Here is a 21,454-nt window from a genome sequence, read left to right on the forward strand (position 1 = left end):
TGAGAATACTGGGGCTTTCGCTGAATGAAAAAGCAAAATATGAAGGACAACCTGAGAAAGACAGCTAAATATTTCAATTCTCATAATAACCAAAGATACACTATATGGACAAAAGTATTGGGACATGTTGAATTCAGGTGTTTTGTTTTCTAACAGGGGTCTGGGCTACAAAACAATGATGACAAATGTCATAATATAGTTTTATATTGTGTTTAATCTCATAGTTTAATCTCTCATTAAACTTTAAGAAAACATTGATACTTATAAACTTTATGGACAAAAATGTTGGGACATATCATGGCTACAGCTGTAAGATGTCCTGGTCATGCTGATTTGAGATCATCAAATCAATATTCCATAAGGTTTAATGGGTAATTTTTCTTCCTAAATGAGATGTGAAGAAAGTAGATGATTAGTTGTGGTAGAAAATTGTTATTTATAGTCAGAGCACAACAAATATTTTAGAAATTTAGAGGTAGAACATTTAAAATCATAGTCATGGATAAAAAAAACTTCGACAAAATCAATGTTGAGAGAAATTAAGCAAAGATAACAATTTAAAGAAAACTAACCAATGTAATGATATTTATCACCATACAAAACTATATTATGACATTTATCATTGTTGTTGTGTATCCCAGATTCCTATTAGAGAAGAAACACCTGAATTCAACGTGTCCTAATACTTTTGTCCATTTAGTGTTGCAGGATACTGAGAATACACAACTCACCAGACTGAGCTCATTTGATTGACTTTATGAACCATATTTAAATCTACAGCGAAAACACAAGGTCGAATAATACATTCTAAAGCTGTCTGTTTTTCTCCAGATAAGAAGGGAATGAAAATTTCTAAAGCTGTGAAATGGAAACAGTCATATAAAGAACAGATACTTATTTGTACTTATGTTAAAGCACTGAGTTGAAAATGTTGCTCATGTCAAGTCTATATACTCATGTTAGAAACAAAAAATATCACCAAAATGAGGTGTTTCTGAACTAGAACGACAGACATGAAGAAAAAAAGAGAGAAGTTTGATCACACTGATGAATTAAAACCCTGAAATCCTGACTCCATCAGCATCTCAACTAAGGCTGCACAAAAATACATCTAATTAATCAGATTATATAGTTACCGTTGGATGAAAACTGTGAGAAATGTTCTTGGGGACTTTGTGCTGCTTTGGAGGCTTTTGCTTTTTTTGATCAACAAAAATAATGTAACCTTCTTATTGTTTTAATCTGTGAATACATTTCTACAGTCTTCGTAAGATATTATTTCTTTGGTTTCTGACAATTAATGCACAGACAATAGCAAGTGATGTTTTTTTTGTGATTGTTAAAATTGAACATACAAGGTGTACAGTTTAGGTAAAGAAACTATTTTTTAATCATGTTTCAAGTCTTGAATTTGTATTAAAAGACAAAAAACATTCCTTGTTTTGGTCATATCATGCCCTAATGCAGACCTAAATGTCAGCCAATGTAAAACGTCATTATTCAGGTACTTGAGTTAAAAATGACGAGAATCTCATTCCAAGCCCATGCCATTTTAACAAAAATGAAGACGTCTTCAGAACAATAACTGCTGTGTAACCTCTCCCAGCGACCACAGGCTGCTGTCACTGCTCTAAAGCTGCTCTCAGCAGGGTAATCCATCATTGAGGGGCCGCCCAGGCCTCCTCTGTCCCCCTGTTTGTGGTCCATTGAGAGCCAGTGAAGGCGAGCTGACACAGAGGATCACTGAGCGCTCCTCACCTGCAGCCTCAGCCCCAGTCGACCACACTCTGTCTCCGTTCAGTCATTGAGCTCCAGGAATCCTAAACACACCTGGGCAGTCGGCCCCACCCACTCGAAGCCGTCACGACAAGTCAAGGATCTGCAAAGATGGCTGCATTCCACTGCAGAGACCAGGCACCGCCAGGCCATCGATCACAGGTGACCACGGAAACATGTTGCATCATTACGACTTTATTACACTTAAAGGTGGGGTATGAGATCTTAGAAAAACAGTTCTAGCAAGCTGTATTTTGAAAATTCTCGATTCAAAAGTCCAAACCCCTTTCTTCAGACATCTTGCCGAAGCCACGTCTCCAGAGTACTGGCACACGCAATGCTTGTTTCCGAGGGTTCGTGAGCGCTGCACAGCAACAATTCACATGGCTCCCATGGCTCCAGCCCCCGATCCATGCAGACCTCATTCAGTCTCCTCCAACACTCCCGCTCTTACAGAACAGCCCCAGTTCATACCTATCTGACTAACATTACATTTACTACTGATTTATGTTAGTGACAAAACAGTTTGCCCATGAACTTTCCATCCTAATATAACTAATATAGCCGAGCTCTGGCTCTGGCTTCGTTTCCTGAACCAGTGCACCAAGTTTCTGAGAACGCACGATTCATGCACAAAGAGGGGTGCACGCAGAGGGGGGAGGGACAAATGGCAGTTGAATTTGACAGACATATCACCGTTTAATCATTTCCATTGGGCGCTTAAAATGATTGAATGGTGTATTTTCAGTCCTGTTCATTCCACAGGTAACTAAATTTTTTATTTTTGTGTTAGAGTATTTAATTAATTGGTTGTAATTGGGGTGTGAAGGGGATTTTAAGCAATAAAGTAAAAAATGCTTCAGGAAAACATCTTGCACCCCACCTTTAAATCACACAACGATAAGTCCCAGCAGTAACAAGGATTCACTGACTGGATACTTATTAACCAAAAAAGACCCAAACAGCCAGTGTGAGCAAAACCATCTATTGGTATAAAACGTTTAATACATGTTGATTCACTAATCCTATCATTATATGTAAATAATTGGTGTAAAATGCAGTTTTTTATCTTTCCATGGTCATCAGATATGACCCATTTGGACGTTCAGAGGCTCCGTAGTTACCGTGGAAACACTGTCATCTTCTACAACATTGAATCACTAGTAAAACCCATGAGTTGGATCAATGACAGTGGATAGACACACTTGGTTTATGTTCAGTTATTGTAATCTTTGTTGAACAAGTCACTTTTTCTTCAGTTTTCTTTGTTTCTGATATAATAACCCTCAACTTTAATTAGAAGTTTTATGAACATCTACATTGTCAGTGAATTAAATTAAGAAAAATACCTGATTTTCTCAGAAATAATGCAAAATACAGAGGATAATATTATAATAAATGATAACAAATCTCTTAAGAAAGATTAAATAGAGTGAAAAACTAATTTGGGAACTGACACAAAAGTAACGCTGGGTCTTTATGGGTTAAACACTTAATAAGTTAAAGAAGGGATCCATGTTTCTGAAGTTTCATAGTTCTATTATTCATTCATTAATCTCCATTTGCATTTTTTAATTAATCTCATTTGTATTGACACCGGAACACAAAAAATATCCTCTGTCATTACAGTCATTACCAGTGATTGAAGTAAACAATTATTCTACCTTCGTCGAATTATTAAAATAATTTATTTCAGATGGAAGAAACACCTGTTGTTTGGTCCTCTTCCCATCCTCTGAATAATCCATTTAATGCATCCAGAAGCAGAAACATAAGTGTTTTAAAAGACAGAAGACGTTTGTTTGTTTGAGCAGCAAGTTGGGATGGAGAAAACAGCACCACCTAGAGAAACTAAACCAACAGAAAAAACGTAAAGGTGCGGGAGACTTTTGTGACAAATTTTTCATCAAATCTGTAAAACCTCAGTCATAGCCTAAGTATCACGAATCCATAAGTCTTTCTGTGATTACTCACCTGAATCTCCCACACCTTTAAAGGAGTGACATTTAGCTTTTTTGAAAGGAATTATGCATTTTCAAACAGTCCCCTGTGGTCTACATAAACTGTAAATGCTTTCCTTGGGTCTGAATTCTTCATTAATTCAACTCCACAGGTCCATCTTCAACAATAATTCTGAGTAATGACACCAGAAAGGTGGTTTTGAGCGCTGGCCCTTTAAATGCACACGAGCCACTTCAGGCCACGCCCCCTCCAGGTTGTTGACTGTGCTGCTCTGTCCCGTTCAACCAACAACTGAACATTTTAGGTAATCGGCCTGAAGTCTGGACATATTTTCAGTATGGTCTACAACCGCTGCTGCTGACAAACAATTATGTCGCACTCGGAAAAATGTTCGTCAGAAGTCTGGACCTTATATGTGCAAATGTTGTGCCGTAGCTAGTTATAGATGTAACAAATTAAGTAGGAATTACAACAGGTTATAGAAATCCACTCGATTTTTGCCAAAATTAATATAAAGATAGCTTTGCAGCACCTGGAGGGTTCAAATTCAAACTTTTTGAACTATTAAATCAAATCAAATCAAACTTTATTTATATAGCGCCAAATCATAACAAAAGTTATCTCATGGCGCTTTACATATCAAGTTGGTCAAAATTAGACTCTTTATTAGGGTCCAAATACACAAATAAATATACCAAAGACTAATAAAAGTGGGTTTAGCAAAATATGACCCCTTAAGACCCCCTCAATAAGAGAGTTACTAAGTACTGATACCACACTAAGCTTTACTTTCAACACTGTTCTTAAATAACATTTAACTGTTATAGTTGTAATATAATGCAGTGTTATGAATGCAAACCACACCCTGTGATTATATTTATAGAACTGTTAATGTAAAAGCCAAAGCAAGAGTAGAACTCTCAGTGCAGAGACTTCATTTGCATTTATGTTTGTGGTTCGGCAGATCCTGAAACACTACAGTAATGATCAATTAATAGCCTAATATTCTACATTACAAACCAGGTTGAATCTCAAAATAAAGACTGAAGAGGAGTTCACTGAGGGTGTGTTTAAGTGTAGTTGTTTTCTATAAATCAAATGTTATCTAAGATTTTTTTTTTTCTTTTTAAAATCAAGAATGTTGGCAAATGGCACTTTTAAGCATCTTTTATTAGTTTTCCATCAAGTGTATTTAATTTTTTTAATGCCTCTGGACATCGAATTTAATGCTTTTTAATGCCATTTAAGGCCTTAATTTTCACAAAACCTATTTAATGACTTTTAATGCTTTTTAATGACCCGCAGAAACCCTGTATTAAAGATTACCTTTTTTTGTGTTTAATTGGTATATTTACACATTTGATATGTTTTCTCTATTTGCACATCATTACAATCTGTTTTTATTTACATTTTACACATCACAACTTTGTAGAACTTGAGTTGTATCTTTCACCAAATATTAGATAAGTTTATTAAATCTGCATGAACAAACTGAGTTTTATGTCATGTAGTGTTTCTTACTTTTCCAGTACAGTCATGATCATGGGAGGAAGAACCAGGATCGGCATGGGAAGGACCACTCTGGTCAGGGCCGTCTCCAGAAGTGCCTGGAACATTCATTAAAAGAATGGTTGTGTTTTTATTATATTAAGAAATCTAAATGTATCTACAGTACTGTGCAAAAGTTTTATTCCACCTTTATTTCTGTTGTTCTTCAGGGTTGAAATGATCATACATATTTATTTTTCACCCTCTTTTCTTTAGATACAACAAGAAAAAACTGAAAATATGTGCATGGACTTGAAAGACACAAAAAACTGAACTAAATGGGTTAAAGTGACTATTTAGTGTGACCTCTGATCTCATGACAAGAAGCAGCACAAACTAGGGCTGCACGATATTGGAAAAAACTGACATTGTGATGTTTTTTTAACCCTGCGATATATATTGCGATATGAAAAAATACTCAGGAGGATTTAATAGCTGTCTGGTGCTGACATAAATGGTCAAACAAATTAGTTGTTTTTCCTCTCATTGTGGCAACAGGTGCAAAAAACTGTCAACACAGAACATGTGTTTCAGTATCATTCGTCTTGTAGCTGAAATAATTCCAGATAACTGACATTGCTTTTCTTTTTGGCACCAAATCTTTGTTTTCTGTGATTTTCTCTTGTTCATTGCTCATTTTTCAATGTCGTTACCAACTACTCACTCCACGTGCAGGGGCGTGGTCTGCTTCAGCAAATTGATTAAGAACAACTGTGATTGGTTGATCGCTGCACCCAGTGTGTGTCAGGTACCCAGGTTGAAATTAGATGAGAACACGATGAGTTCATTTACCTCCTACATTTCAGGACCTGCGATGTGACTATTACGCACACATACATTGCAATGACGATGCTCAAATATATTGTGCAGCTCTAGCACAAACAATTAGAAACATCTGACATATGATGAATGGAATCTGACATTAAAGCAATAAATCTCATATTGTCTGAACAAAAGCATTTACTAAACCAATAAGCTTAATGTTGGCCCAGGACTTTTGCACATTACTGTGATATTCCACTTCTCATCAGTGATAAAACATTATTCATAATCCAGAAGAATGAAGTAACAGAACAGCAGATGAGGGTATTTTGTGGAATGACGTACATGTCTGGCGGCTAATTTGGACGTTCCCACCACGTTCCCCTTGTTGTCGAGGACGCTGATGCCTTCTGACAGCTCCGACTGCCTCATGAGAACCACGTTGCACACATTGGCGCTCGCTGTGGAAAGGTGAGAAGAATTTTTAGAAGACGGTGAAGTGTCGGCCTCTTAGAATTTGACATGTTTTATGATTTCACAGATTAGGAAAGTGTCTTTTCACCCTGTAGTTGTGGTGAAACAAGGGCAATGAGGCAGGTACTGGAATGATGAGGAATGATTATCTCACACATGGAGGTTAAGTTTTCACTTGTACCTGCTGATGAACATCTCATGTCATGAACAAGTAACGGGATAGAATGTTAAATATCCATCAACCCTAACAAAATCACTAACTCAGAGGTGTCAAACTCATTTTACTTTAGGGGCCACATTCAGCCCAAAATGATCTGAAGTGGGTCAGACCAGTAAAAGAGTAAGTGAACAAAAGTAAAATTATATAATGAAAAGGTTTACATCAAACGATCTTTTATAAAATGTGAATAACATGAACAACCTGAAATGTCTTAAGAAAAATAAGTGCTATTTTACAAATATTCTGCCTCAGTAATGTTCTGCTCCCATAGATGATAGATTGGTTGAGATCTGGTTGTGTTTTTATTAGATACTTTTGGTCTGTACTAACCACTCCATGTCATTGAACTCTAAAACTCTAGCCAGAAATCTTGGTGTAATTATTGACTCCAACCTGAATTTTAACAACCATTTAAGAGTCAAAGGTTTTCTGTCCAAACAAGACACAGAAAAACTTGTTCATGCATTCATTTCCAGTAAGTTACATTATTGTAATAGTGTCGTCACAGGTCTAAACAAAAAATCAACCAGGCAGCTGCAGTTGATCCAGAATGCTGTTGTCAGAGTCTTGACTAACACCAAGAAACTGGACCACATCACACCGGTCCTCAAATCACTGCATTGGCTTCCTGTGAGTCAAAGGATAGAGTTCAAAATCTTACTCCTGGTCTACAAAGCACCGAATGGCCTTGGGTCCAAATATACCCTAGACTTGTAAGTTCCCTATGAAGCATCCAGTCCCCTGAGGTCATCAGGGACAGGTTTACTGTGTGTTCCCAAAATCAGAACCAAACAAAATGAAGCAGCATTCAGTTCTTCTGCTCCTCAGCTGTGGAACAAACTTGCTGAATACCTGAGGTCTGCTCAAACTGTCAGCTCATTTAAATCAGGCCTGGAAACATTATTGTTTACTGCAGCTTTCCCTTAAACTCTTAAATAATATCTTTTAAATGAACTTTAAAATCACATTTTATTGCTGAAGATTTTAATGTCTATTTTAATTTTAATGTTTTTATATTTTAACTTTCTCTCATCTTACATGCATTTTTATGCCTCTCCTGTGATGCTTTTATGTTTTACGTAAAGCACTTTGAATTGTCCTGTACATGAAATGCGCTATACAAATAAACTTGCCTTGCTTTTATACTGGGAATGAACAACAAGATCTGGGGATGTTCTGACCCACTGATTTAACCATCAGAATTTCTCCCATATCAGAGTTGCTCATAGCCTTATTCTTGAACATTTTTCTGTTTCTAACACATCAACTTCAAGGTCTACATGTTCATTTGGTGTCTAATATATCCACCCACTGACAGGTCCCACTGGAATGAGGTAATCAACATTAATACCTCTTTACCTGTCAGTGTCAGAATGTTACGGCTGATCTAGTGTATGTACGAATTTTTGTACCCAACATTAATAATAATACATTAGCGTTGCTGTAAAACACTGAAAACTGAACCAAGGTGACTGACCGGTCGACAAACAGCATGTCGTTACCTTGTGATTTATTCACGAAAACTAAAATGAACACAAATGTATGTTAATATAGATGGACCTTTCTCCTTGACTCTAATAGGAATAAGGAAAACTCATTTTAGAGAGTTTAGTGTTGGTGCTGGCGGCGTTTTTAATTTAAGACAACAGCGTTCAGAGTTATCTTTACTAACGGCTGCAGGGCTAGCAGGTCGCTGCTTTGTGAGGGGAATTCAATTGACTGAACAAATAGCTCTTTTTACCTACGAGGGATTTTTTTTTTCCATCCAGACCAATTAACAGAAAGGGACAGAGTGTGGGATTTTGGCAAAGAATAACAAAAACTAAAATATTAAAAGCAATTAAATCTGTTGGATTGAATTTGCAATTAAGACTTAAATATAATAATTATAAAATCTGATTGTTGGGAATTGTGTTTCTGTAAAATATGTAGGTATGAAGTGTAATTATTTGAATTAATTACCTCACATGTACATTTTAATTGTCTTCTAATAACTGGTGGCACATTTATGGAAATGCATCCAAGAACTTTTCACATAATTACTCCTTAAATATCACAAATAATGGGAAACATTTTCAAAAGACAACAAATTAATTATCCCCGTAGATTTTCACAGGCGTGCCTTCCCCTCTAGTAAAAGTCTTTATAATCTAATTGAATGACAGGCCGCTGCTTTATTAGGTTATTACAAATAAATCTACCCTTAAGTAAGCAAACAAAATGAAGCAGGTGAAAACTCAAACAGCACTTTGATTTTGCTCGCTTCAATTAGCCATTTTAATTACCTTTTATACGGTCCTAGCAAAACAACAACAGCAACAACAATGAACAAACAGAAATCAGGTAAATGAGGCCTTGACATAGACGCCACTTTAGGGGTAATTATCCAATTTGTTTGCGGCAGCAGAGTTCTAACAAGCAGCCAATTACCAGGCAAAGGCTGCGCTGTAGAAACCTGTTGATTTAATTAGAAGAACCGCCGTCGTAAGGGAAGGAGGGGGGAGGCAAACAATTTAATTATGAGCCAGCAGCCCTGGGCATTCTGGGACACGGGTCTATACCCATGGGGGCCACTGTGTGTTGGTGGGAAATGGCATGAAAATCAGCTCTTTGGCGAAACACATCTGACAAAACAGAGCTCAGAACACGCCTAAAACATGGACTGAGAGAAGGTCATCAAACGCATCACGAACTGCCAGTTGGGTTTTATATTAAAAGGAAAACCGGGCTTTTATGAAGCTGTAGGGCTGATGATGACATGTATAAAACACCTATTGTTTTATATACTGACAGTCAATAGAAACTTTGAGGTAGAAATGTCTGCATATTTCTACTTGTAGGGGGGTTGTAATTATTCATTGTGGATTTATTGATGACTTAGTGCTCAGGTAGCTGAGATAATGATGAGTTGTCATGTTGTCACAGTTCATTGCACATGGGTTGGTCTCTTTGCAAAAGTGGGCCAAATACACATTGAGCAATACTCAGTGGGTATCTGCACAATTTGAGGATTGGTTTTAAAGGCCTATATAAAGGCCCAAAAAAGGCCACCATTGTTAGTCCAGTGAATGGCATCATGCCACGTCTATCACGTGAACAACGTCTCCAGGCACTGGGTATGGTGGAGGCCGGTTTGAGCTACAGTGATATAGCCAGGCGTATGGACTGTTCCCAACCCACAATCAGAAACCTGGTTGAACGCCACAACACCACAGGCTCTGTTGACCATAGACCACGTCCAGGGCGAGAGAGAGTGAAAACTCCCGACCAGAACCGCTACTGTTGTGACTTTGTGTTTGGCAGGTGCAATTTTCTTTAGTTAAGTTTTTTGTTTTGAAATTATTCTTGAAACTTTAGATTTTTGTTTCTGTATGCCAATATCCTTAACAAATGATTCATATGAAAAAATTCAAGTTTAGGGTTTGAAAATAAAAATTATGTCGAAAAATATGATCTCAAAGTTTTCATTGACTGTGAGTGTATTAGCGCCCAGTGGTGGTGGGTCCAAAGGGGGTGCTGTGGTGCTGCCCTACTTTAAATTACTTAGAATAGAGGAGTTTTTCGAACTGGAAAAGCCTACGAAATGAGCAGTCTGTTTCATTTATTTGTATTTAAACTGAAAAATGTTTTCTCTGCTTTGAAAAAACGCACCATAATTCAACCTTATCATCATTATTAACATGTTACTTTAATGTAACTGCATTCCTGATGCATTACTGCAGGGTTGAAATGATCATACATATTAATTTTTTATTCTCTTTTGTTTACATACAATAAGAAAATACAAGAAATATGCGTACAGCCTTAAATGACAAAAAAAAACTGAACTAAATGCATTGTAAAAGTTAAAGTCACTATTTACTGTGATCCCTCATCCTATGACAATTTTGCTTAATAAGAAAATGAGGCATAATATTGTTAAATTGCACTTATTTTCTGTAAGAAATTTCCAGTTGTTCATGTTATTCACATTGCTTTAAGATCATATCAGATAAGATAAGATAAGATAAGACTTTATTGATCCCACCATGGAGAAATTTAACAGTTTACAGCAACAATATGCAACATACCAGGGCAAAAAAAAAAAGGCAGGTAGAAATAAACGTTCTTAAAAGTCTAAAAATTTAAGTATAAAATTTAAAGATATTTACATAGTGATTGCACATATACATGATATGTATATGGAGGTGGTGGAGGGTCACTGTGTTAAAGATAGTTTATAAATGTTAACATTCTCATAATGTAATTTTGCTTTTTTCATTGTTATTATTTTACAAGTCCAGCCCATTTGGGATCACATTGGCCTGTAAGTGGCCCCTGAAGTAAAATGAGTTTGACACCCCTGCTGTAGCTCGATGTGATGCAAGAAAAAGATCATATAAAGGCGAGTGCTGCAAATTTTGTCATCTATGCTAATATAACATATAAAGTCATATTAATATGAACAACTCAGCATGCATTAACATCCATCAGGTCACCGCTGACCCCTTGTAGGGTTAGATTTGAGCTACAGTTCTGTACAAAAATCGTATTCCACCTTTGAAATGAGCATTTATTTATTTCGGCCTCTCTTTTCTTTAGATCCAAAAAGAAAATAGAGGGAACACAGGGGTTGGACAAAATAATGGAAACACCTTCACCTCAAGATGATAATGCCCCAATCCATACAGCTAGAATTGTTAAAGAATGGAATGAGGAACATTCTAATGAAGTTGAGCATCTCATATGGCCGGCACAGTCCCCAGACCTCAACATCATTGAGCATTTATGGTCAGTTTTAGAGATTCAAGTAAGACGTCGATTTCCACCACCATCGTCTCTAAAAGAGTTGGAGGGTATTCTAACTGAAGAATGGCTTAAAATTCCTTTGGAAACAATTCACAAGTTGTATGAATCAATACCTCAGAGAATTGAGGCTGCAATTGCCGCAAAAGGCGGACCTACACCATATTAAATTATATTTTGTTGATTTTTTAAGGTGTTTCCATTATTTTGTCCAACCCCTGTATGTGCACAGCCTTAAAAAACAACAAAAAACCCCCAAACTAAATGTGTTACAAAGGTTAAAGTCACTATTTAGTGTGACCTCTGACCCCATGACAAGAAGCAGCACAAACAATTAGAAACATCTGATGTGAGTTGAATGCAAGGTTAAGATAGTTTTGGATTTTTCATTATAGTTTAGTTTTATTTAGTTTTGATGTTTTTTCTCTAATTCAATTAGTTTTAATTAGTTTTTAGAGCAGGTTTGCTAGTTTTTATTAGTTTTCATTATTTTCAAAATGCTTAGTTTTAGTTTCTTTATATCTTTTATCTTCTTCCCTGTCGTATTCACATAAATCCCATACAGGACTCTGCTTTCTCCCAACTTTAGTCTCCATGTTTCCAGGTAGAGTGGGGATGAGAAGACGCCTAAACAACAAGTGACAAGAAGTGACGGACCGTTAAATATCATATGGTGCCAGCAGCTAAAATTGCTTGAGGGAAATAAATCAATTTTATATCAATCCGACATTGACAAAGACGAAAACGAAAGGAATTTTATCCAGGATTTTTATATGTTCTAGTAACATACAATACAGTTTCAGTTAGTTATCATTTTTTTCTTTTTAATTATAGTTTTTATTTATTTCAGTTAACGAAAATGTTTTTACAATCCTAGTTTTCATCATTTCGTTAGTTTTCGTTAACGATAATAACCTTGGTTGAATGAAACCTGGTTTAAAACATCGAAAAATTATTGTAATAAATCTAATATTTTCTGAATGAAAGGGCTAAAGGCATGTTAAGTGCAAAGGAAGATCAAACTAAATGCAAATGCTTTGGTTTTGCTGTTTTTACCCTGAAACATTAGTTTTTCCTGCTGTACATACTTCACATATATCAGATTGGATATAAATTCAGAGACAAATGCATATGTGTGGACATTCGGACTTTAATAAACCTACAAACAGAACCAGGACTTTTACACAGTACTGTATTTTTTGAGTTTTTTGACTATTTCATGGATGACGTGGAGACCAGCAACAAATAGGCAGAATAAAGAGTATGTGAATGACACTGCAAAAATGGCTAAAATTACAATATTATTATACCTATCCTGTGTCCTATGGTTCATGTCAGCTTTTATTAAAGGTGATTTTTACTGTATTTAATAAATGTATGTGTGAAAACATTCACTTCCTGGTTATATGAATCTGTATGTGGCCTTTGATAATCATGTGACCTGGGGCTGTGCTCTTATTGGAGGATTAAAGAGTCACTTAGAGTTTGTGCCTCTAGACAAAAATAATTGGTTTAATTTTATTTTATTCGTGTTTCTGGAGGGTTTTTAGTTGTTGCTAAATGCTGAATGGCCTTGAGTGAGACACAGTTTCAAGAGAATGAATATAGAGATTATTACCCTGCTCCAAATGTGCCAAGTAACAAAGTTTAGTCGTGTTTAACCTGTTACACATCTGTTTAGTCTCCTCCACCTCTGAGTTTTACACAGGGCTTTAGTTTAATCGTTACAGAGTGTTGTGTGCATATAAAAACAGATTTATAATCTGTATCTGAAGCTTTTCCTCCTGATCATTTGTCAGAACAAAGTGTGAGAAATCAACTTTAATCTAGTGACAAAGGCCTCTTCATTGTGGAAGCGGATTAGGCCCTTTCTCCTCCTCCTGGCGGTGTTTGTCTTTCTGAACTCACCCACTGCTGGGAAGGGGATGAACCTCTGCACCAACAGCCTGGTCGTTGGACTGAAGCGACTCGCTCTCTGGATTAAGACATTCAGACCGACCTGAGGGGAAAACGGACATAAGATATAGAACCAGAGACTGAATTAAGACACCTACCATCACAGAATGAAGAGGATACAAGACTTGATTCTAGAAAATTTGTATTTGTTTGACTAAATTTTGGCTAATCTCATTGTCTGTTTCATTAGGAAAATGAGCACAACGTGTTTTATGCACATTTCTGTTGTCATTAACTTCTCCTGCTGCTGTCTTGACCAAGACACTGTTGCACAAACGATTTTTAATCTCAACAAGTGTTTTTTCTTGGATAAATAAAGATTCATAAAAAATATCTTGTTTTAGGAAGATAAATCTAGCTGTCATTATGAGGATGATTTTAACAGTGATGATGTAAGACAATAATTCTCAAAATTACAAAGTACAGCAACAAGAATATTTTTTTTGTAGGAATATTAAGATATCTTTAACCATCAAAGACCCAAACATCCACTGCCTTACCAAAAACATCTACTAATGTAAAATGTTTAATACCTGTTGATCCATTAATCCTATTAATCTATGTAAATAATTGGTGTAAAATACAGTTTGTCATCTTTTCATGGTCATCAGATATGACCCATTTGGACGTGCAGAGGCTCCATAGTTACTATGGAGACACCGTCATCTTCTACAACACTGATTCACCAATAAAACCCATGGAGTTGGATCAATGACAGTGGATGGAGATGCTTGTTTTTTGGCTGAAAAAGTCAGTTTTTCTTCAGTTTTCTCCACATATGTTATGATAACCCTCAACTTGAATCTGAGCTATTATGAACATCTACATCACAGGTGTCAAACATGCGGCCCGGGGGCCAAATCCGGCCTGCCAATGGGTCCAGTCTGGCCCCTTGGATGAATTTGTGAAATGCAAAAATTACACAAAGATATTAACAATCATTTTAGTTCAGGTTCCACATTCAGACCAATTCAATCTCATAATAACCCATAAATACTCACAACTCCAAATTTTTCTTTTTGTAAATGTAAATGTTTTCATGTATTTAGACTACAACAAAGTATAATTTCACAAAAAAATCTGAATAATCCGAACATATATGAACAACCTGAAACGTCTTAAGAGAAGTGCAATTTTAATAATATTCAACCTGTTACTAAATATTTTGTGTATCTGTAGATCCACTGTGATCTGTACGTTATAATGTACATATGGAAATGATAAACTAAAGCATAATAGTGTTAAAATTACAATTTTTTTTCCCAGTTTGTTCATGTTATTCACATTATCTGAAAGGGTAGTTTGTAGATGTAAACATTTTCCTTATGTAATTTTACTTTTTTCACTGTAAAACAGAGAAAAATTTGGAGTTGACATTATTTATATATTATTATGTTATTATTTTACTGGTCTGGCCCTCTTTAGAGCAAATTTAGCTGAATGTGGCTCCTGAACTAAAATGAGTTTGACACCCCTGATCTACTTGATCAAAAAATTAAATATGGGAAAATACCAGATTTTACTGTAAATATGCAAAATACAGAGGATAATATTGCAATAAATGGTGATAAGAAAGGTTACATAGTGAAAAATTCATTTGAGAACTGCCACAAAAGTGGCACTGGGTCTTTATGGGTGAAGTTGTTTTCTTCTTTGTCTTGTTAACTCATATTGTGAACTAATCAGACACCTAGAACCAGACTGGATCACTTGCAAATTGTGAGTGATATTTGACAGCAGCTTTAACTGTTGTATCTGACAGTCATTAAATGCACACATTCTGTGACACAAACTCAAGTACCTGTGATTTTTTAACATATTGAGGCTGCAGTGAAAGGCTCAGCTCTCTTAGAAAACACTAATCACACGGCGTCACGTCAGCCTCTGCTCAGCCCAGCGGGGGGTCATCACCAGAGCTGGCGGTTAATTGGTGAGCCCCCGCCCCCCTCCCGGCCTGTCGGTCCGCCCTCCAGACACCCCACCGGCTTCTGTGAGCTGGCTGCTGCTGTCAGGCCCGAGGGCAGCAGCCGGATGAGCCCAGCGGGACCAGTAATTGGCTCGGTTTGAGCCCCTTGTCCACACTAAGGGCAGGTGTGTGAATGAGGATTATTCTCTTTGACATTTAGGCTTTTGACGGCACAAAGGTAAGAAAAAAGACTCCACCAATAAGAACACTTTGGAGGCTGATCATCAAACCATTATGCTCAAATCCAACAAATTTACACCACTGGTTTTATTAGTTAAAGGCTATAGGCTTCATTAAGGAGTAAAACTGTCATTAAATACTGTTATTTAGATCCTTGGACTATCTTATAAAACACTTAGTAAAATGCAACCAGTGTAATATATATGTGCAAGATGCAAAAAATGTGCAACTATTTACTTATTATAACTTATTATAATCTTATTCATTATTAAAAGGCACTGACTTTAGAAATTTTACATTCAATCAGCCTGTTTGTATCGACAAGTGGTGCCAGGCACAACAAACCCCGTCATCTATCCAGCTGATGTCATCATGTCTATACGTGTGCTGATGTCAGCATATCAATTGCCTCTATATATGTGCCAAGTTTGAAGTAAACTGGAAATAATTTGATGTTTTTATGTGAAATTTTGGCCCTTATAAGTAAATGGGGGGGGGATTTTGAAAATTTATAAAAATTTTGAACTACTTTTCCCAAAATGCAATGGCATCTATTCTGGGTCACTGGTAATCTATAAACCCAATTTGGTATGAATTCAACCAATAGTGTTGCTGCTAAAGTGTTAACGAACAAACAAAAAACAACCAAACCAAACCAAACCAAAAATAATACCCCTTGCCTCCCCTTCGGGGGACAGGGTAATAAAAATCACTCACAAGTAAGACATAGCATATAATAAGAAAGGTAGTAGGTCATAAGAAATAAACAGATCCTTAACCTCATTTAAAGTGTTAACACATATTGAAAATCCTCCACTACAAGTAAACAAACACTCAAGTGGAAGTTTGATTAAACAATTAAAAGTCAAAGTGGCTCCAGTCACTGTTTTACTATAACTACTGTTTCTTGTAGTATTGATATTCCACACCCTCTTTATTTCATGAAGAATAAATAATGCTTGTGATTATGTGTAGTACTGAAATTCTAAACTTTCACCAACAGGTACCAGAACACATTTAACACATTCAAAAAACCACCAACGAATTAACACTATGTTTCAATCACTGAATAGAGTATAAAGCTCATTGTTTCCACACATCTGTATTATAGCATCATCAAGTTTTCTTCTTCAAACTAAAACTCATAGATGCTTATTTTGACAGTCGCTCAAAATAACACTGTCTAATAATCTTCACATATTGTGTCAGCTGATAGTTTACATAATAGCTCTGTTAGCTTAGCTCTGTTTTTAGACTGAAAACAGCCACAGTAAAACCACTAATCACCTCTGTTTCCTGTACGGTTTGGGTTGTCAGTAGCTGAACTAAAGATCTGTTTGGAATTGAACATAACTGTGGCAGTTTAGTCTTAACTGTGGATCAACGAATGGCAACTTTGCAAAGATAAGAACATCCCATAATAACTTTATACTTTCATAAGCCTCAGAATCAAACCCACCCGTGTAGAAGAAATGTTGACATTTCAGCATCAAACTCCATTCTTTTCATTCACAGCTGAATCCAGAGGAAACAACACCATGTATCTATTTTTATCATTTCTTTTCTATGACTCTAAAACAGGGGTGTCCAAACTTTTTTTCAAGAGGGCCAGATCTGATAATGTGGACATTGCCAGGGGCCAGTGGTCCCTTCAGACATTTTTTAAACAGTAAAAATTACATATAAATGCGCTGTTCTACAACAATTTTATTTTCATTGTCACAATATCGTTTTTTAAAATGGCAATGTAACCAAATCTAAGCCACTCAGGTGTGAACAAATTACAAAAAAAAAAACAAAACAAAACAATTCTGCCTTCCTTTCACACTGGAGTCAGATAACATAGGACAAACTGTATGGAGTATCTTAAACATCCAAGTTGATAAAAATCTTAACCCCACATTCATTTTAAACATGACTTATATGAGTAATCATTACTCATATATTACTCAGTAATGCAAAGTCTGTTAACGTTTAAGATGAAAACATATGACTCTTACTCTTTGAAAAAAACATTCAGAAAGTAATATTTTGTGTCACATCTACAAGTACATAACACCAGCAGTTATAGGCAACTAACCTGGCAACTTGGTAGCCTGCCTTGGTGGCGAATTCATTGAACTCCCAGGTTCACATGAAGAGTCACTGTTGTGAGTTTAAAGCAGCTTGAATTTGCTTCACTTTTTCGGAACGCTCACTCCCTGCTAGCTTGTCGTATGCGTTAGCATGTTTTGTCTGCTCGTGTCTCTTTACATTGAATTCCTTAAACAAGGCAACAGTCTCTTGACAAATTAGGCAAACATAATTGCCTCAATTTTCAGTGAAAAAAAATTGTAATTCCCATCTCTCCTGGAAGCAGCGGCCCTCACTGTCAACTTTCGGTTTTTTATTTACAGGTGCCGTGGTTTGAAATTAGCGAAAAAGGGTTCACGGTAAGTTCACAGAGCCAGATAGAGTTAGAGTGGTGCTGCCACCATGAGGTGAAAGGGGAAACTGCATTTTGAAGCTTTTATGATTCATGTACTCGGTTCAACAGTCCAAGCGGGCCATGAATAATACAATATAAAACCCAAGCTGTGGGCCGTATAAAATCTGACCGCGGGCCGTGATTGGCCCCCGGGCCGGACTTTGGACATGCCTGCTCTAAAATTTGTTTCTCAAATGTTCTCATCTCATTAGATCACGTTCTGAGACTTTGGTTAAATAAGAAATGGGAAGAAAATCTAAAACAACTCAATCAGTACCAAAACTTTTGGCTGTAAATATACGTTGTTTATACTTAAAAGTAAAACCTTTTTTAAAAACATGAGGAGGAGAAACTAGAGATATTTGTGTTAAAATATGGGGAGTTAAAATATGAGGAGTATAGGGAGTGCTGTGTTCCAGGCAACCCATAACTCATGTTTTTCCAACCTTCTACTGGTGAAAGTGCACTGGAATGGCAGTCAAACCCATGACTTCCTACCCGTGAACTCATACTAGATCCATGCACTCCCAGTTCCGAGCTCTGACGTCACGCAGACCGTCAAAACAACTATGGCGGCCCCCATGGATGTGGTGTTGATGCCAAATTGTTTATGAAAACAGGGTATTGCTCTAACCCTATTTATCCGCAAATGTTCTGCATAATCAGCAGCTACTCTTGCGTTAGCTAGTTTTCGGTCCACTGAGTGCAATACTAAATTAATATCAAATACAAATCCAAATATACAAATAACATAACATAAAAGGTATAGCAGCTTCTCTTGACTTATGCGCTGTTTTTCTTCCTCTGTTTCCCTCAAATAAGCAAAGAGCAAACACCGCTGAGATAGAAATGACTGTAAATGGGCATAAGCCCTGTATGGTCCACCATGCTGGTTTGTTTACATCTAGCTCCCACAATTCCTTGCCTGGAATGCTACAAAGTCTTGAGTCATGGCTTGAAGTCATGACTTACGGGACCAAAAACCTGCCTGGAATGCAGCATAAAAGTACAAAAAAATACTGATATACATGAAAACTATAGTGAAGTAAAATAATTTAGCATTTATTTCCTCCACCTTTGCAAATGGTCAAAATGACCGAGAATACTACAGAGAACTTAAAGGTGGGGCGCGAGATGTTTTCCTGGAGCATTTTTTACTATATTGCTTAAAATCCCCTTCACACCCCAATTACAACCAATTAATTAAATGCTCTGACACAAAAATAAAAAAATGTAGTCACCTGTGGAACGGACAGGACTGAAAAAACACCATCCAATCATTTTGAGTACCCAATCGAAATGATTGAACGGTGATATGTCTATCAAACTCAACTGCCATTTGGTAGCTGGACAATGGGATATTCAAATGTCATTTCTGGTGTTATTCTAGTGTTACAGGAATCATGGGAACTCACAGCGATGGAGACGGCACTGGTCACAGCTCCGATGTATCCACGAATAAACTTGGAAACTGGAGCCGGCTGAAGTAAAAAAACAAAACAAGTGAAATTAGTGAAAAGGACATAGTAACACAGTATTTACAGGATATGTAGAACAGGTTTAATACCTGGGAGGCGTTACGGTTGCAGTAGTTCACACAGGCGTTGTGACTCTGATTTAACCACTGGAAGGAAAATGTGGATGTGATTATGTGTCAATAAAAGCCCAACATCCAACCTGACTACAGCTAATGAACAAGGTTTATGATCAATCTGCATTCTGTCATTTGTTCAATTAAAGGCTAAAATACTGGAAACAATTATATGATGAAACAGAGTCAAACATGAGATTTGCATCCATGAGATCAAACATCAATTCAATATAGTATTTCTTAGTTCTATTATTGTTTTTTAAGGAGGAAAGAAAAAGAAAAAAAGAAGAATTAAAAAACATATCTAAACACCAGCCGAGTGGCCAACACTCAAATATTTAATGAAATATTGATAAATGTACAAACACCTGTAAAATATGCATTAAATAAACCCCAAAACATACTTTTCTAGTACGACATTTGGTTTTTACCTGCCAGAAGACGGTGGACAACAAAGTTTGATTTGGAAGAAGGAGACCAACAACCTGAACAGAGTGAACAACATTAAAATTACCTTAAATACATATTAAATACAGAGACTGACTACTGAAAAAAATTAGAGCCTAAAGTGTTTAAAATGTACTATTACTCACTACTAAATGCACTAGTAAGTCACTATAATGTTTTTCAGGAATACCACAGGTGTTACTGATTATTACCTCCGCCAGGAGGTATTGTGATCACTTTGCTTTGGGTGTTTGCGTGTTTGTTTGTTAGCAAGATAACTGAAAAAGTTATGGACGGATTTTCATGAAATTTTCAGGAAATGTTGATACTGGCACAAGGAAGAAATGTAAAAATTTTGGTGGTGATGGGGGGGGGGGTGTCTGTCTTGGCGGAGGTCTGTGCTCTTTGAGTGCTTTTCTTGTTTATTTATTTATTTGTTTTCATCGGGGTTTGTCTGTTTGACTGTTAGCAAGGTAACTCAAAAAAGTTATGGACAGATTGGGGTGAAATTTTCAGGAAATGTTGATACTGGCACAAGGAACAAATTATCAAATTTTTGTGGTGATCGGGGGGGGGGCACTGATCTGCCTTGGCGGAGGTCTGTGCTCTCCGAGTGCTTTTCTTATGTATTTATTTATTCATTTGGGACAGTGCATATTGATGAACATCTACAACAATTGCAGCTGTAAATATGCCAGATTGTAGCAGCAGTGCTAATTTCCATCTGTAGTCCGTAGGCAGGTGACAAGAAAGACAACTGACAAAAGACAACACATCATAAAAACACACAAAACAACACAGTGAGGACAATCTACTGATGGTCACAGGCTTGGTTTTCCTTCTTCTAATGTTTAAGTTGTGATTTGAAGGAGGCATATGATTGTGAGTCTCTTATGTTGAGTGGTAAACTGTTCCAATATTTAGTCCCTGTGACAGAAAGTGTAGTTTGTCCAACAGTAGTGCACCTGCGTGGCCCCTCCCACTGACAGAGCGGGATTTGATAAAGTCTGTCAAGGGAGGAGGGGTAAGTCCATGCAAGACTGAAAATATCCGGCAAGCATTTTTCAAATTCACAAAATTATTGAAATTAAGAAATTCATATTTATCTAAAACAATGCAGTGGTGGAAACTAAATGTTTTTTTAAAAAGTGATTCTACGGGTTTGAGCGTTGTGCCAGCAGGAAGTGACCAGGAAGTTCTACAGTATTCAATATGAGAGAAAATCATAGTGTAAAAACATCTTAGCAGCAAATGGGGTCAAATTAGATGAACTATGACTTCAATCCCAGAAAACTTAATGAATTATGTTTTTTTACACTT

General features: G+C 36.6%; 1 protein-coding gene across 1 annotated transcript in view; it reads right to left on the reverse strand.

The window, feature by feature from the left end:
- Positions 1-21,454, reverse strand: part of sfxn5a (sideroflexin 5a) — a 49,785-nt gene that overhangs the window by 7,078 nt on the left and 21,253 nt on the right. The window contains exons 7-12 of the mRNA XM_030125867.1: positions 20,119-20,172; positions 19,664-19,720; positions 19,512-19,577; positions 13,436-13,526; positions 6,394-6,509; positions 5,260-5,345 (exon numbers count right to left, since the gene is read on the reverse strand). Coding sequence (XP_029981727.1) covers positions 5,260-5,345; positions 6,394-6,509; positions 13,436-13,526; positions 19,512-19,577; positions 19,664-19,720; positions 20,119-20,172 — 470 coding nt within the window. The remainder of the gene's footprint in view (positions 1-5,259; positions 5,346-6,393; positions 6,510-13,435; positions 13,527-19,511; positions 19,578-19,663; positions 19,721-20,118; positions 20,173-21,454) is intronic.

This window comes from Sphaeramia orbicularis, chromosome 22 (genome assembly GCF_902148855.1).
Source record: "Sphaeramia orbicularis chromosome 22, fSphaOr1.1, whole genome shotgun sequence".
In the NCBI taxonomy this organism is placed as follows: Eukaryota; Metazoa; Chordata; class Actinopteri; order Kurtiformes; family Apogonidae; genus Sphaeramia; species Sphaeramia orbicularis.